The sequence below is a fragment of the Myotis nattereri genome, assembly GCF_964212035.1.
Source record: "Myotis nattereri genome assembly, chromosome: 21".
In the NCBI taxonomy this organism is placed as follows: domain Eukaryota; kingdom Metazoa; phylum Chordata; class Mammalia; order Chiroptera; family Vespertilionidae; genus Myotis; species Myotis nattereri.
This window is the reverse complement of record NC_138097.1, coordinates 642,361-659,653: the sequence shown is the minus strand read 5'-3', so window position 1 is coordinate 659,653 and position 17,293 is coordinate 642,361. Positions and strand designations below refer to the sequence as shown.

The window sequence follows — 17,293 nt, the reverse complement described above, 5'->3', positions numbered from 1 at the left end:
GTTTTTGTGAAAGACCCCCCCTCTCCCCGCCCAGCAAGATTGGAATAAAGGCTCATCTAGGATTCAGCCCTGTGTCTGCTGAATTGGCTGGAGGAGTGGCAGGCAGCCCGGACCCATTTGGTTGTCCGTTTACAGCTGGACTCAAAGGTCACCTCCCCGCCCTTGGTTTGTATCGGACACGTCTGGTAAGGGCCTCGGTCCTGGGAGAGGGAAGTCAGGGTGTGTGACCAGGAGTAAAGAGATTGTGGAGTTTTAGAGCAGAGACAGGCCATCTGCACGTCGCCTTTTTCCCGGGTGGGAGCAGGAGAAATGGAAACCTCTCCAGACCACGCAATCGCTTTTACACACGTTTTCCTTCTTCCCACCTCAGATTCCACACGCCTGGGAACAGGCCAGCACTGGGGGCAGAGCCTGCTCTGGCACATTCTTTTACAATCGCTAATCTCTGTTTCACGTGCATTCCAGCCGTCCAGGTAGAAAAGCCAGAATTTCTGCTGAAGACCTGAGTTTTCAGTTGTGGGAGTCCCTCCTCCCACAGGTGAGAAATAGAAGCAGCAACCTGACTAGACAATTCCCACAACGACCACCCCCCCCTTTTAAAAAAATATATATTTTATTGATTTTTTACAGAGAGGAAGGGAGAGGGATAGTTAGAAACATCAATCAGCTGCCTCCTGCACACACCCTGCTGGGGATGTGCCCGCAACCAAGGTATATGCCCTTGACGGGAATCGAACCCGGACCCTTCAGTCCACAGGCTGACACTCTATCCACTGAGCCAAACCAGTTAGGGCAACAAACCCTTTTTAAAAAATTTTTTATTTTTATTTTTATTGATTTCAGAGAGGAAGGGAGAAGGAGAGGGAGAGATAGAAACATCAATGATGAGAATCATTGGTTGGCTGCCTCCTGCACCCCTGGGGGAGGAGACAAACAGTCAATAAATAAGTGAAATGTGAGATGTGCTAAGGAGAAATAAAGCAGGGGAGGGGGGCTACAATGGGGAGGAGGTGTTGCCATTTAAAATAGCCGGTTTGGCTCAGCGGATAGAGCGTCAGCCTGCGGACTGAAAGGTCCCGGGTTCGATTTTGATCAAGGGCACATGCCAAGGTTGGGGGCTGGATCCCAAGTGCGGGGTGTGCAGGAGGCAGCCAATCCATGATTCTCTCTCATCATTGATGTTTCTATCTCTCTCTTCCTTTCTCTCTGAAATAAATAAAAATATATTTAAAAAATAAAATTAAAATAAAATAGTGGCCCCAGCCTTTGGTTCAGTGCAAGGGTCCCAGGTTCGATTCTGGTCAAGGACACGAACCTTGGTTGCAGGCTTGATCCCCAGTAGGGGGTGAGCAGGAGGCAATCCATCCATGTATCTCTCACATCGATATTTCTCTCTCCCTCTTTCTTCCACTCTCTCTAAAAATCAATGGAAAAATATCCTCCGGTGAGGATTTAAAAAATAAATAGATAAAAGGAGCGATCAGCCTGCGGAAGGCGCAGCACCACGATCCTCCGTGGTGAGTCAATGAATGAAGGAGGAGTCGGGGCGGCCGCCCGGGAAGCCCCGAACTGCGCAGCTTCCGGGTCGCCGCGGCGTCACGTCACCGTGAGACGCGCCTGGCGATTGGCCAAGAGGAGGCGCGGAGAAACCCCCTGGGCGGGCTCGGGGGCGGGGCCTCCAGGGGGCGGGGCCCGGCGCGAGCTGGGGCGACTGCGCACTCGAGCTCGCCGTGCTGTCGCCGCGGTGAGAGGAGAGACGCGATGGCGGGGCCCGCGTGGATGTCCAAGGTGAGCGCGGGGCGGGCGGCGGCCGCGCGGGGCGGCGGGCCCGAGGCCGCGGGGGCTCCGTGGCCCACGCACGCGGCGCGGCGTGGCGTGTGGGCAGCCCGCGCTGGAGCGGGGGGATGACCAGGGCGAGAGAGGGGCGCGGCCCTGCTCCCGCCGGTTCCCCCCAGGCCCGAGCCCCGGTCCTGCTTCGGGCCGGACGGTCCGAGGCTGGGCCGGCTCCGCGCCGACGGCCGGGCCTCCGGGGTCCGCTGGGCGAGGCCGGGGTCACCTCGCGGGCCGCGGCGCCGGGCAGGGGAGGTCCCGTGGGGAGAACCGGGCCGCTTCCTGCCAGGTCTCCCTGCCCCCGCGCCCGGCTCTCCCGGGTCTGCCCCGCGGCTGCGTCCCCTCCGAAGGACACGGGCGCCCTGCGCCTTGGGGTTCCCACCGGGACCCTCGTAGAGGGAAGCCAGCAGCTCCCCACCTTTTTGGGGGAGAACCCGCGATCTGGAGCGTCGGCGCCCCTGACAGCTGGGATGCCTGGGCCGGGCGGGGCTCCCACCATCCCGGCGGCGGCTGCTGGGCTCCTGGGTGGCGCTCGCCAACCCGCGCCGTTAGAGGTCATCCTCAAGGTCACGCAGGAAGTCGGTGTCGGGAGGGGAGCGGATCCCGGGCTCCCCAGGTCTCAGCCCCATTCTGCCGGCGCCGCCGGGGTCAAGGTCACCCCACAGGTTAGAGGCACCGGGAAGGGCAGGCCCTCGGGTCCCCTGGGGCTGGGCACCCACAGTCCCCGAGAAATCTGAGCCGAAAAACGCCATTTTTTTATTTTTATTTTTCCTGTAGAACCTGATCCTCTTTCTCCCTTGTGGTGAGTGTGATGTCCACATGCACCTTTTTTTAAAAAAAATTTTTACTTCTTGGTGAAAAAAGAAAGCTCGACCCTTGGAATGTAGGCGGCTTAGGTTGAAATCCTGGCACGGCCCCGGATGGGCTGTGCGACCTCAACCAACGGCCGGCCGTCTCTGAGCCGTCACGGAGCTGTTTGGGGTTTAAATGAAAGAACTTGGGGGTGCCCGGGCCCTGCCCGAGGAAGGCGTGGGCACCCACAGGTTTCGTTTGCAGGCGCCAAGCAGACCACGGTTCCCGGGCGTCTGTAAGGGTGTTACCCGTAACCGGGTTCTGCGCATGACCGTGTTAGACCTGCGTGTGCGTGTGTGTGACGGTAACTGTCATGTCACATGTGTCACTATCTAAACAGAAGTCAATCCCTTAAGCTCAGAGCTTACACTTAGTACCCAACTCAACTGTGGCGGGAGGTGCACGAGGCCTGCGGACGAGGGATCATGGGGGGACCGCTGTCAAGGGCTGGTCGGTGTGTGTCGCCCTTGGCGTGGGTCACAGGAAAACACGCCGCACACACGTGGATGCTGAGAGCGTGCTGGGTTGGGGAAGCAGAAGACAAGGCTCCCCTCTGACCTGGACTCCCCCGTGACCTCTGACCGTCATTTGACCTCTGCGGGGCCAGCTGTTCCCTTTAGGAATTGGAGCAGAAGGTGCCCCCGAGACGGGTCATTGAGGAAGACCCAAATGTTTGACCTGAAAACGTGGTTTCATTCTACCTTCGACGTCTCTGGACAACTTACACCCATGAAATTGGCTTTACCGTGCGGAGAGCTTTACGTTCGCAGAGCGGAAGGCAGTCTGAATGTTCAGGTTTTCGGGTCTGAGGCAGGTTGCCACATGGAGCGGAGACGTGAGAAAATAGTGCTCGGAAGTCCCCAAATATCTGCAAACTTGCCCTAATGCGGCCACCAGAAATGGCTTCATCTTTCCTTTTTTTATATATATATTTTTCTCATTGATTTTTAGAGAGAGTGGAAGGAAAGAGAGAGAAACATTAATGTGAGAGAGACACATCGATGGGTTGCCTCCCGCACGCCCCCAACCAGGGCTGAGAACCTGCAACCGAGGTACGTGCCCTTGACCGGAATCGAACCCGGGACCCTTCAGTTGCAGGCCGACACTCTACGCAGTGAGCCAGACTGGCTGGGGCCATCTTTGCTTCTTAATACATGGGGTTTAATTCTGTGCCTGACATTTCTTCGTTGATATTAATATAGGTCTCTCGGCTGCTGGGGGCATTCCACAACCCAAAACAGGTGACCAGAGGTTTTGCTGGTGGTGTGAGTATAATTATGTCTTTTCTTTTTTTCCTTTTCGAAGTTTCTCAAGAAAGATGCTCTAACACATCATATAGCCCTTTACCTCCATTTACTTAGAATTAGGGTAAATTGGGCCATACTCAGACTGTATTTTAAAATTAGGGGCCAACATGCAGAAATCTATTAGGTCACATTTGCAAGAATTATGTTACAGCCGGCCATGTCAGCCTGTCACACTGGAGGGAGCCTTGTTAAAAATAGATGGATTTTTCCCTTGGGCCTGTTCCTTTATTTCACAACCCCATTGGGTCAGACGGGTTTTCTTCCGAACCTCGTCCACGTTGAGAACATATTGTTGAGAAGCTTCAAAACCTGCTTCGCATTTTTATGTTGTGAGCTTCCCCAAAAGCCGTAGGCGGGTCGCCAGGTGGGGGTGACGCCTCCACGTCTGTCAAGTCCTGAGGCGTCCGCTGTCCGTACGCAGCCTGGATAGAGGGTCACGCTGGCGGATCCTCTATTTCCCCTGAAATCCGTGCTCTTCCCGTCCCCGGCGCCGGAGTCCCGTGCTTTTAAAAGCTGACGCCACATATTTGGAGCTCGCTAAGCCTGTGGGTCAGTGGCCCCCTGGATGCTGTTGCTTTAACCAGATTCGTGCAGAATCCGGTTGCGTGTCCTGATTCCTCTGCTCCCAGATCACATCCCGGTCCGTGAGGCATCTGTAAGACCACAGTACGTTTTCCCTGCCTTTACTTTCTGAGCTGCGGCCTCCAGCAGGCTTTAGATTCGGTGGCCTGATGACGTTGATCCGACGTGTTGGGAGAACGGGAAGCAGCAGCCTGCGGTTCCGGGCTCTGCTCACGCGAAGATGCAGGCGGCGGCTGCACCTCAAGGCCACGGGCAGCGAAGCGAGCATTTCAGACGCGTTTCTGGGAGCTCAGGAGATGGTCGCTGCTCTGCTGTTACTTAATTTCCTGGCTCCCCATTAAAAAAAAAAAATTGGCCTGGTGGGGAGGGGGCTGTATCTGGAAGAAATATGAAGAGGAACGAATCTTTTCAAAGATTTCTGCGGTTTGTGCAGAACAGTGTGAGCAGTCCCCCTGCTCAGGGATTATCCCTGGGAGGCAAAAGACCAGGGGAACTTGAATCAGAGATTTTTTTTAAAAGTAGCGACAGGTGGCCGGGACTGGGAAAGGCCAGGGAGCTTGTCTGGGCCAAACCTCAGGTAGGGGAGAGTCCCCAAGTGACGATGGAGAGTTTTCTAGATGGAGAGAGAGGGTCAGCCTGTTACCTGTTATCTTAACGAATTTAAATCCTCTCATCATTTTCCTTGACACATTTTTATTTCTACGATTGAAATGCTGGCTTCATTTTGTTTGCAGCCTTTGCAATAAACCGGTGGTGCTACTTTTTAAACACACTTGTCGCTCTAAAGGGTATGATCACAGGAACTATCCTGCTGGTTACAAGTTGAGTTCCACGACATTTCTCACGAAGGAACCAGCTTTATAGAGGAACTCGGGAAAACGGAGACCCTCTCTGACCGCAGTCTCGCCTTCTCTGAGTGACAAGCAGACCCTGGGGGCGTTCCGAGTGCCGGGAAGTCTCACGAGACGGGACAGGGTTCCGTGAGAATCCGCACTTCCCGGGACCCGTGTGGAGAGCGAGCACTCGCCTTCTCGAAGCTCAGGACACTGCTGACGTGTCGCGCGCTCTGCTTTCACAGACTTGAATTAATGGCCCCTTGGTAGCTTGTCTGAAAAGGCGTATCAATTGGGAGTCTCCCGAGCAGTTTTAATTTATTTTTGTTCCATCTAAAGAGCATCCGTTGAGTTCTTTGCACAACCCCTTAACTCTGGTACAGAGGACAGTGGGGTCGCTTGTGTCTCGCCTCCTCTGATGGCCCAGGGCGGAAGGTCTGTTTTCTTAACGGCCCCCCATAAATCGGATTTGTCAACAATGTTCTTATTTAAACCTTCAAAAATCAATTCTTACTGTCTTCCTTGATGGCTTCTTTTTTGGTGATTTCTTCTATTCAGGTTCAGACAGTAACTTTAATTCCAGGAGATGGTATCGGCCCAGAAATTTCCGCCGCCGTGATGAAGATTTTTGATGCCGCCAAAGTAAGTGGACATTAAAAGTCCCTGTAACAGTGATTTGTAGGAAAGCTTCTGAGCCAGTCGGAGTCTGTGACCTCTGAGGACGAACTGTTCGCCTCCGTAGGAAGTGGGTATGGTCCGTTGTGGATCTTCACGACTTTAACTTGAACGTTGGTGTTCGCTGCTGTGCTTGAAGCTGCTACAATGGCACTGGTTCTGTGGGAAGTATTCGTGGGTCTCTGAACCCTGCCCGGGCGTGAGGTCTCGCAGTCCTACTGTCTACCGCCTCCTGCCTTCCTGCCCACGAGAATACAGTTGATAGTTCTAGACGCTATGTAGATTTGAAAGGTTAAAAAGCAATTTCCGATGTGGCGTTATCATCGAGTGTGGCATTAGTCTAACAGCCCAGCGTCCCGGGCAGGTAGATGTGGAGTCCTTTTGTGTGGGAAGGTGGGGAACTTGGACTTGGACACGCTGCTCTGTCATTGCTGTTTATAGCTGCCAGGTGGTAGACTGGGTAAGATTCAGTCTGGATGAAGGTCCTTGTGCACAAAGCACATCTTGCTCTGAGCTCATGCCTAGTGCACGCTCCACACTGAGGGATGTGAGCGGCAAGAAAGGATGGTGCCTAAGACTGCCACCTTCTTAGGTTATGCCATAGGTCTTGCATTTTTAAAACAGCTTCCTGAGAGAAACCGCCCAGGCCGTACAGGTCACCCATTTAGCGTGAACACCTCAGTGGGTTTTAGTACATTCACCCAGTTGTGCAATCTTCACACGATCTAATTTTAGAACATTGCCATCACCCGAGAAGAAACCCCACGCTCATTAGCAGTCGCTCCCCCTCCCCCCTCTCTCCCCCTCCCCCGTCCCGGCACCAGCGCACGCAGCCACTCAGCTCCTGGTCTCCACGGCTTTGCCTCTGTCCGTCTCACACGAGTCGGGCCTGTGAGGGTCTCGGGGCTGGCTGTGTCTCCTGCAGTGTTCTCGGCCCATCCCCGTGTCAGCTGTCCGCAGCGTTCCTTCTCCACTCCTGACGGTGCTCTAATTATAGCCACGTGAAGAGTTGTGAGAAACCCAAGCGGGCAGGTGGCAGCTGGGAGTGCGACTGGACGGGTGACGCGGGAGTCCCCGTGGGCGAGCTGGGGAGTGACATCGCTTCTTTTTCTTTTTTGAAATATATTCTTACTGATTTCAGAGAGGGAGAGAGAGAAACATCCACAATGAGAGAGAATCACGGATCGGCCGCCTCCTGCACGCCCCACACTGGGGACCGAGCCCACAACCCGGGCCTGGGCCCTGAGCGGGAATCGAACCGTGGCCTCCTGGCCGAGCAGGACTTTGCTCCCTGCACCCCGGGACCTTCCTGGGCCTGCACGGCGTGTGCTCGCCCGTCGCGCCCGAGGGTGAAGTGTCGGTAGCTGGTGGGGCGGTGGCTCACGCTGTCTTTCCCGCTCGCCGCGCGGCGGTGTGGCTGCAGGCGCCCATTCAGTGGGAGGAGCGGAGCGTCACGGCCATCCAGGGCCCCAGCGGGAAGTGGATGATCCCCCCGGAAGCCAAGGAGTCCATGGACAAGAACAAGATGGGCCTGAAAGGTAGGCGCGCGCGGGCGGATGCGGATGCAGCCAGCCAGGAGCGGGCAGCGCCCTCAGCATGTGCTGTGTTGTTCGCTGTGGGACACACACTGAGGGCAGATGGTGATGGCCACCCCATCAGCACCTCACGGACACGTCCAAAAGTGCTGACTAGTGAAAGCTTCCTGAGCAGATACGCTCAAGGTTTTATTATTATTGTTGCATGACTGACTCACTTCACGTGCTGACGGGTGGTCGTCATCTGGCCGCTCAGTGTAGTTTCCCAGCGGAAACGTGAAGTGTCTGCTGGCCAGTGTCAGGTGAAAGGACGTCTGTCCTGACCTGGGCTTATCCTCGCCTACTTTCTACATTTTTATGATTTTCGTCAACACGCGCTTAAGGTCACGATTCAAAATCCTGGTTTTACGTGACGAGACAGGCTTCATGTCCAGGCCGATCGAGGGTGGATCTCATCTCTCCCGCTCCCTGGGCGGCCTGGGCAGTTTCTGCTCTTGCTTTTCAAAAAGAACTTGGTTTCTCCTCCGTTTCTAAGGGACGGGCACAGAGCCGGGACACTGCTGGTGGCGAGGGTTAGGTCATGTCACGCTTGGTCCTCGGTCAGTGAACATTCTAGAAAGCTTCCCGTGGGGACTCCTTCCTCCATCTGACTGTGGGGCGGGTGGGGGACGGCGGGAGGGGGCGGGAGGGTTGCCTGGGTGACGGCGGCGTGGACTCGCCCCCGATGGAGAGAACGCCCGACCCGGAGGCAGGGCGCTGCTGTCCTGGCAGGTGACTCGCTCGCGGGTGACGGTGCCCCTGCTTCACGAAGCAGCATGTGCGCCGGGTCGCACGCCACGGCAACGCCACGGGACACGGGGCCCTGAGCGCAGCTCTGATGGGAACTGAAACCATCGGGCTTCACGGAAACACTAGGGGCTCGTGCTCATGAAGGGGAGGGGTCCTGTGGTCATCGGGGCGCTCTTCTTCACTGCAGGCCCTTTAAAGACCCCGATAGCAGCCGGTCACCCGTCCATGAACTTACTGCTGCGTAAAACCTTCGACCTTTACGCGAACGTCCGGCCCTGCGTCTCCATCGAAGGCTATAAAACCCCCTACAACGACGTGAATATCGTCACCATCCGGGAAAACACGGAGGGCGAGTACAGTGGGATCGAGCACGTGGTACGCTCCTTCCCGACTCCTTATTCCCAGCGGGCTGCCTCCCGCACCCGGCCAGCTGTTCAGCTCCCCAGCGGGAGCGTCTGGAGCTCGTCCACTTTGGCCTCTGTCAGGGTGGGCATTTGTCTTGGTCCCGGGTCCCTGGCCAGCGGTGCTCATGCGGCCGCTCGGGGAAGGGCCTGGGCCTGGGAACATGCCCCCCGCTTGAATTCTGAATCCGGGCTTCACCGGGGTGCTCATGGGCAGGTGACCCTCTCAGCACCCCCGTTTTCCTCATCCGTGCAATGGGCCCACACGGACCCCGCGGCCGCCCCGCATGCGTGACGCTAGCCATGGCTGCTGGCACCGCGAGCCCGCCACTCAGGCTGCTGTTGACAGGCAGCTGCCTGGTGCCCGACGCTGCCGCACCCTTTCCCGCAAGGCCGCCTTCCTGTCTTTCAGATCGTGGACGGGGTCGTGCAGAGCATCAAGCTCATCACCGAGCAGGCGAGCAAGCGCATCGCGGAGTTCGCCTTCGAGTACGCCCGCAACAACCACCGCAGCAACGTCACCGCCGTGCACAAAGCCAACATCATGTGAGTCCTGGGCCGGCTTTGCGGGGGGAGCGGAGGGGGGCTGCCCTCTGCCCAGCTGGTCACTGGTTCCTGGGGTCTCTAAAACCACCTGTACCCGGAGGGGTGGGGGTAGGCCTCCTATTTCATGTGCCTCACTGGGCGGGTGACTGGAGCGGATTGGGGGAGGGCAGGATGCAGTCCTGGGGAGGGGCTGAGAAATATCAGGCGCTCTGGCGTCGGGGACCCCAGCGGAAGTGGCCCCGAGAGCATCTGTGAATGGACACGTGCTCGGCGTAAACTGGTCTCGCTCCCAGTGCGAGTGCTGGTGGAGGTGGTATCCTCGACGTTCCCTTCTCCTCGGCCCCGGCTGTCCCAGGTCGCCTGTGTCAGACACAGGCTCCTGACCTGAGAGGTGTAAACAGTCACCCGTGTGAGCCACAGAAAGGTGCACCTTGTGAAGCGATTTGACTGTCGTATTCACAGGCAGTTCTGAATTCTGGCTGCGACCGCCCGAAATGTAATGGCGCTGTCATCGACATGACCCAGCTGGGCCTCCATTTCGTGAACTCACGTTACTCCTCTGACTGGACGCTTTTCTTTGAGTCTCTGCTTTCAACAGCTTTTGTTTGATTCGACACAGGCGCATGTCAGACGGGCTCTTTCTGCAGAAATGCAGGGAAGTTGCCGAGAACTGCAAAGACATTAAGTTTAACGAGATGTACCTTGACACGGTGTGTCTGAATGTGAGTGTCGCTCCCCCGGGCTGAGCTCTCTGTGGGCGGGGGGGGGGAGGGGCGGGGTGTCTGTGTGCGTGCAGTTTGACGGATGGACGCACCACATGTGTTTCTTGCAGATGGTCCAGGACCCGTCCCAGTTCGACGTTCTTGTCATGCCCAACTTGTACGGGGACATCCTGAGGTAGGTGGCCGCCCCGTCAGCCTGGTGCTGCTGGGAGCTGGGCGTCGAGCTGTGGCCGTCCAGCGGGTGGTGTCCGGGCACACGGTGGCGTCTTCATTCACGGGCTGCGTGGGCCTGGCCCCGCTCTCTGTCGCGAACTCCTGCTTCGTGGTCTCCACAGGGGTCCCTGGCTGGCTGGCTGGTGGACTGACTGCGTGTTTTCTGTATCGCTGGGTAGGTGGGCGGTCATTTTTATAGACTTCTTGGTGACTTCCGACATAATTTCAGACTAACGGGGAAGTAGCGAGAGGTACCCAGGATGCCTGTGTCCTCGGCCACCACGGTTCACCTTCCGCCACGTTGCCTGTTTCTCCCCTCTGCACGCTCACACTCACGCTCATGCTCACACTCACGCACGCTCACACTCACACGCACTCACACTCCCGCACGCTCACACTCACACTCACACGCACTCACACTCACGCACACGCACACTCGCACTCACGCACGCTCACGCTCACACGCACACGCACGATGTTGGCCACGTGGTGACGTTCTCAGTCCCTCCTCCGCACACTCACCAGCTGGTGTTCTGTTGGCGCAGCTTTTCCTTGTCCTGTGTCCTGTGTGTATCTGCCAGTCAGTCAGGACTCTGTCTTCATTCAGTGGCCGTGCCCATCACCATCAGGCACGGGGGTCCTGCCCTGGGCCGGGCATCGCTGTGAGCGGCCACTCGCTGCTGGCACAGCCCTGTGCTCCGGCTCCTCCCGACTCCCAGCTAGTCCTGGGCCGTTTCCCCATGGGGCTCCTGACTCCCAGCTAGTCCTGGGCCGTTTCCCCATGGGGCTCCTGACTCCCAGCTAGTCCTGGGCCGTTTCCCCATGGGGCTCCTGACTCCCAGCTAGTCCTGGGCCGTTTCCCCATGGGGCTCCTGACTCCCAGCTAGTCCTGGGCCGTTTCCCCATGGGGCTCCTGACTCCCAGCTAGTCCTGGGCCGTTTCCCCATGGGGCTCCTGACTCCCAACTAGTCCTGGGCCGTTTCCCCATGGGGCTCCTGACTCCCAACTAGTCCTGGGCCGTTTCCCCATGGGGCTCCTGACTCCCAACTAGTCCTGGGCCGTTTCCCCATGGGGCTCCTGACTCCCAACTAGTCCTGGGCCGTTTCCCCATGGGGCCCTGTGCTCCGGCTCCTCCCGACTCCCAGCTAGTCCTGGGCCGTTTCCCCATGGGGCCCTGTGCTCCGGCTCCTCCCGACTCCCAGCTAGTCCTGGGCCGTTTCCCCATGGGGCCCTGTGCTCCGGCTCCTCCCGACTCCCAGCTAGTCCTGGGCCGTTTCCCCATGGGGCCTGGTCCTTCTGGTGGAGGAGGGTGCTGAAGGCTGAGGATGAGGTGCTGGGGGAGGTGTTTTGTTTCTCAAACCGACACCCGGCGTCCGTTCTGCCCCAGCGACCTGTGTGCGGGACTGATTGGAGGGCTCGGCGTGACACCAAGTGGCAACATCGGCGCCAACGGGGTCGCGATCTTCGAGTCGGTGAGGACCCTCTGACGCCCAAAGCAGAATGCGGGTCGGACGGCTGAGGGCCCGGGAGGGGGACCCGTATAGACGTTATTCGTTCGTTTCCCGGCTTTGTATCCTTATGACGTATCCTTCCTCAGTTAAAGTATTTTAGCAAAAGGATAGAGATGGTCCGTAGTTTTGCAATTAAAAAAAAAAGTTCCTCTTGCCCTTGCTTTCTGTGCGGCTTTGTTTCTCGGCCTTTGTCTGATGAGGTGGGGCAGCCGCTGCCCAGGGTCTCCCGGGGCGGCCCTGACGGAGCTGCTGTCCCCGGCAGGTCCACGGGACGGCCCCGGACATCGCGGGCAAGGACATGGCCAACCCCACGGCCCTGCTGCTCAGCGCGGTGATGATGCTGCGCCACATGGGCATGTTCGACCACGCCGCGCGCATCGAGGCCGCCTGCTTCGCGACCATCAAGGGAGGCAAGGTACCTGCCGCGTCGCCCCGAGCGCGTCCTCCGCGGGGTTCACCTGGGGGGCGTTCACCTGGGGGGACAGGTGGCGGGGCCCCGCAGCCCGAGGACTGACACAGTGCGTCCTTGAGGTCCCGGGTGGACTCCGGGCGCGTCCGTGCATTTCCTGAGGGAGGGGCCGAGTTTCGCAGGAGAGGGCTGAGAGGCCTGAGTGAGCACAGGGGGGAGCAGGGGCTGGGGAGTTGGAGCCATTGCAGGCCCGGTGTCCCCTTGGTGGCGATGGGATCTTGCCCAAGGCCGTCACGGTTTCTACGCGGCTTTTTCCTCCTCCCAGCAAAAAGCTATTCTGTATGCTATAAGGTATGAAAGACAACACCCTGAGGAATGAGGTAAGGTCTCGGGCCTCCAGGAGCTCCGATCTGCCGACGACACAGGGTATTGTACGTTACACCACGTGCGTCAGAAGGTAGAAGTAGAACGACTGATGTTAACGGGGTGCTTGCAGTTCACCTAAAGATGTGTGACAGCACGCCACCTCAGCACACTGCTCTGGGAGGGGGATCCTGTGATGAACCCCATTTCATAGATGAGGAAACTGAGGCACAGAGAGAGTCAGTCATCTGTCTAAGGTCTCAGGTCCCCCTGGCAGAGCTGGGTCACGCCCAGGCGGCTCTTGCCCAGCACGTTTCACTGTCCCCGTAGCGGTGGCCACGGAGGCGATGGGCCTCCCCGCACGCGGGCGGGGAGAACAGGAGGCGATGGGTCTCCCCGCACGCGGGCGGAGAACGGGAGGCGATGGGTCTCCCCGCACGCGGGCGGAGAACAGGAGGCGATGGGCCTCCCCGCACGCGGGCGGAGAACGGGAGGCGATGGGTCTCCCCGCACGCGGGCGGAGAACGGGCGGCGGTGGGTCTCCCCGCACGCGGGTGGAGAACGGAGGCGATGGGTCTCCCCGCACGCGGGTGGAGAACGGAGGCGGCGATGGGTCTCCCCGCACGCGGGCGGAGAACGGGCGGCGGTGGGTCTCCCCGCACGCGGGTGGAGAACGGAGGCGATGGGTCTCCCCGCACGCGGGCGGAGAACGGGCGGCGGTGGGTCTCCCCGCACGCGGGTGGAGAACGGAGGCGGCGATGGGTCTCCCCGCACGCGGGCGGAGAACGGGCGGCGGTGGGTCTCCCCGCACGCGGGTGGAGAACGGAGGCGGTGGGTCTCCCCGCACGCGGGTGGAGAACGGAGGCGGTGGGTCTCCCCGCACGCGGGTGGAGAACGGAGGCGGTGGGTCTCCCCACACGCGGGTGGAGAACGGAGGCGGTGGGTCTCCCCGCACGCGGGTGGAGAACGGAGGCGATGGGTCTCCCCGCACACGGGCGGAGAACGGAGGCGACGGCCCCCATCACCTGAGGCCTCTTCCTTTTCCAGTCGAGTAGAACCGCCTAGTGCCACACTGGCCATTCTGAGGTGTCCGCTCAGTGGCGTTAGCACGCTCACACCGTCGTGCCAGCGTCGCCACCGTCCATCTCCGGACCTTCCCTTTTCCCAGTGACGCTGCCGCACACCGTGTCCTTCTGACGGCCCTTGTTTCACGTAGCACCGTTTTCAGGGTTGGCTCCTTTAAAAACAACCCTATCATCTGAAATCACTTCTTGCAGCGAAAAAGCAAGAAACCCAGACCTGTTTTTAACAGCCGGAGAGTCGATTGAAGGGCAGAGGACTTTGCATTTTTTTCTTCTGACGCTGCTGCGTCTGAATTTAACCGACGGAGCCACAGAGAGCAGAGCGGGGGCTGCTGGTGACGCAGGACGGTGGTGGGAGACGTGCATGGAGGTCCGTGGGGCGTGGCCAGAGGCGGCGCTGGTAGAAAGCGTGGCTGTGTGGGCGCCGTTGCAGTTAGTGACGGACGTGCTGCCTTAGTCTGTTCCCAGCCTCCAAAACAGATCAAAATAGGTCTTTTAACTTTCTTCAACTTTAGAGATCCCCCGGGGATTCACGAATCCCGTCTAGATGCGACCTGTCCGTCATCAGGGTTTCCTGGGGCCTGTCCTCTGGGCGGCGTGCTGGGCGCCGTGAGCGTTGGGAGGAGCGGGGGAAGGAGAGCCGCCAGGACTCGCTCGGCTGGACTCTCACCGGCGCCTTTGGCAGAACTCTCCTTGCTCTGGCTCCGTGCGATGCGTTTCTAATTGGCTTTTCCCCGTCCTCAGAGCCTGACAAAGGACTTGGGAGGCAATGCCAAGTGCTCAGACTTCACAGAAGAAATCTGCCAGCGAGTGAAGGATTTAGAGTAAGGCTTCCGCCGACGTGTCCGCACCAGCCACTCCTAACGCCGCCACGTCCGCCGCCTGAGAGCACGCCCCGTGCGCGCTGGGTCCCCGTCCCCGACCGAGTCCACTCCCATCGGCCTTTTAACAAACCTGAGCAGAGGATGCAGGCGACGCCCGAGGTCTGCTCCCAAGGACTTCCCAATGCTTGTCTGGTCGGTCGATGTCTATTTGGTATATATTTTTTGTAAACTCTCAGCGGACTGTATCATTTACCATTGTTAACCATTTACACTTCAGTTAAAACAGTTTTTCCTCAGCTGTAAATATGACACAGAATTAATAAGAAAACATCTAACTTTTCAAAGAAAAAGTTGTCCTTAGCTTATGAAAATATACTAGAAATAAAACAGAATACTGACGTAATAGCACAAGATGACATTCTTATGACATGAACGGGCACAGGAGCAATTTCCGAGGAAGGTTGGCGTCAAACACAGTGACTGTGGCCTATTCCTTTATGACGCCGACAGGACAGTGGTCTTTTCTCTGAGTTACTGAGGGCGGGTAACGACCTACCAGCCAAGAAATAGACGAGAGGTAACTGTCGTGGAACAGACATAGGTAAGAGATTGGCTACAAAGACACAGATGCGTTGCTGGCTCTGTGCTGTGTTACCTTGAGGTCCCCTTTCCTGAGCGTCACGAAGGGCAGGGCCGCAGTCCCTTGTCACTGGACACGCGCTGAGCCCCGCGGGGACGGCTCTGACGTTGACCGTGCGCGGCCGCACTCCTGCAGCACCTCACACTCCACCGGGCCTGCTGAAAGCCTGACCGCGCTGTTCACTGTACGTTCCCACGGCCGCCCTCTCGCTTCCCCAGAGCACGCCACCCGGCGGCCGAGCGGTCCACAGCTGTGCACCGGGCGTGGCTCAGCCCCTCCCCCTGCACCCGGCACAGCCCCTCCCCCTGCACCCGGCACGGTGTCTCTGCAGCCTCAGATGCCGAGTCGCCATCTCCATCAACAGGCAGCCGTGTGCCCCTGTCCCTGCCCTTCGTGGATCCACGCAGACCTGTGCTTGGTGTGAGGCACCCAGGTCACGGGGTCCCCAACGACACTCCTGCGGGTGCTTTTCAGGCTGGCCCCCGACTCACCGCCTTCCCTGTATTTGCTGTGTAAGCTGCTACTCCTGCTTTACTGGACTGCGAATGCCGGCTCACACTGATTAATAAAGAGTTCAGAGCTGACTGTGTGCTTCCTCTCCCCCTCCCTCTTCCTCTCCCCCTCCCTCTTCCCCTCCCTCAGGGCCTGGGGCACTGGCGCGGCCCTGGGAATGGCCGCTTTGCTTGCGTCCTGAGTGGCAGGGGCAGCGTGCTGGTGCGGCCCCTCTGGCATGCGGGCACCCAGGGTCACTCGTGCCCGCTGCACACAGTCCTGGGGGCTAAAGACCCACCACCCTGGGCTGCTCCCACCTGCTCCACAGAGAAAGCAACCACCAGTCCCGCTGACAGTTGGGTTAAGAAGTTTAATATCCGAGTCACACGTTAAGGGCTCACAGGCAGTGGCAGCTCTAGGAGCGTCCAGGGGGGGCGAGTGCTGGGGAGCCCTGGGCGGGTGATGGGCTGGCCGCCCAGCAGATTCCAGAGCAAGTGAGTGGCAGCCGAGGCTTCCCCTGCAGCCGTAACAGAATCCGCCCTCGCCCGCCCCCCCCCCCCCCACCTGCTGTTATTGGCCCTTCACTCTGGAAGGGGAGCTGGTCTGTCACCCGAAGACACAGTGACCCTACAACTAGAACTACGCACACGGAAGCTTCTCGGAACGGCCGGCTACTTGGCCCGAGGCCCGCGAAGGGGGTGCCGGGCCCCCCGGGCCTCACAGCAGCCAGCAGCCCCGCCTGGCCGCGGGGCAGGGGGCAGGGGGCGCTGGGGGCCTGGGCACCTTCACTCCAGGTAGAAGGAGTCGATGATGTCTTTGTACTTCTCCAGGACTGTCAGCCGCTTCAGCTTCATCGTGGGGCCTGGAAGGGAAATGGGAGCGCGGTGTGAGGCCTCAGGAATCTGAGGCGTGTGGTCAGGACCCAGGATCGCGAGTCCTGTACCTGGAATGAAGCCACACCACCCGGCGGCCAGCCCCCGAGCCGGCCTGAGTGACCTCCTCACGCGGCAGCAGCCTGTCACTCCAGGGAGCGGCCGCAGGCCTTTCTCTCCCGTCCTTCGTCGTGAGAGCACGTCCAGGCCCCTGACCCCTGACCTGCACCCATCTCAGACTTCCATGCACTTGAATCAATGATTCTGGTGACCAAACAGGAAGACAGCAGGTCCTGCCCTGGCCCTCGGGGCCCGTTTCTGGGGCAGCCGGAGGCCCCTGGTCTGCCCCACACCCCGAGGGAGCGGGGAAGTGGCCCCACAGGTGGCCCTGCCGGCTGACATTTCTGGAACCTCGGGAGATCCCAGCCAGCACCACCCGGCAAGCTGCTGGACTGCTGACCCGCAGAATGACAAGCGCCTGTGCTCTGAGCTGCTGAGTTTGAGGTGACGTGTTGCACAGCGAGGACGAACGTGCCCGTCCTGTCAGCTCTGGACATGATGCTCTGCCGGCCCGAGATGGGCGGGGGGGCCCTGCCGAGAGGCCTTCCCCATCCCCGGGCGTGGCCTGGGTGCGCCCTCCAGAGCCAGGTGGACGTGGCTGATTCGCGTCCCGGGAGCTGGACGTCCACTCTGCTCACTCACGCTGGGCGGGGTGACTGGGGACTCCTGACCGAGTCATTTATAGAGACTGCTCAGCGAGGACATCTGTCCGGCTGGCCGCGCTCAGTGCTGGGCCAGACAGCCGGACACGCGCC

The 17,293-nt window shown here is 59.1% G+C and overlaps 2 protein-coding genes across 4 annotated transcripts in view; one reads left to right on the top strand and one right to left on the bottom strand.

Moving 5' to 3' along the window:
- The first annotated feature begins 1,659 nt into the window (after positions 1-1,659).
- On the top strand, positions 1,660-15,698 carry IDH3A (isocitrate dehydrogenase (NAD(+)) 3 catalytic subunit alpha). Of its 3 annotated transcripts, none has more exons than XM_081114910.1 (11): positions 1,660-1,788; positions 3,885-3,947; positions 5,988-6,046; positions 7,503-7,617; positions 8,591-8,778; positions 9,217-9,350; positions 9,970-10,072; positions 10,183-10,247; positions 11,673-11,757; positions 12,059-12,211; positions 14,395-15,698. In XM_081114910.1, exons 3-11 carry the CDS (start codon positions 6,023-6,025, stop codon positions 14,476-14,478), a joined length of 951 nt encoding a protein of 316 aa, XP_080971036.1. In that variant the 5' UTR covers positions 1,660-1,788; positions 3,885-3,947; positions 5,988-6,022; the 3' UTR covers positions 14,479-15,698. The 3 variants fall into 3 exon arrangements, with proteins under 3 accessions (XP_080971036.1, XP_080971034.1, XP_080971035.1); XM_081114908.1 differs by having other exon boundaries at positions 1,710-1,788; positions 5,963-6,046; XM_081114909.1 differs by having other exon boundaries at positions 1,728-1,788; positions 3,885-3,923; positions 5,963-6,046.
- A 258-nt stretch (positions 15,699-15,956) lies between these two features.
- Positions 15,957-17,293, bottom strand: part of ACSBG1 (acyl-CoA synthetase bubblegum family member 1) — a 28,166-nt gene continuing 26,829 nt past the window's right edge. The window contains exon 14 of the mRNA XM_081114874.1: positions 15,957-16,468. Coding sequence (XP_080971000.1) covers positions 16,392-16,468 — 77 coding nt within the window. The 3' untranslated portion in view covers positions 15,957-16,391. The remainder of the gene's footprint in view (positions 16,469-17,293) is intronic.

Coding starts and splice junctions, on each gene's coding strand:
- IDH3A (XM_081114908.1), top strand. CDS start 1,762: ATGGCGGGGCCCGCGTGGATGTCCAAG. Junction 3,948..5,962: donor CCAGAGGTTTTGCTGGTGGT/GTGAGTATAATT, acceptor TCTTCTATTCAG/GTTCAGACAGTAACTTTAAT. Junction 8,779..9,216: donor ACAGTGGGATCGAGCACGTG/GTACGCTCCTTC, acceptor CCTGTCTTTCAG/ATCGTGGACGGGGTCGTGCA.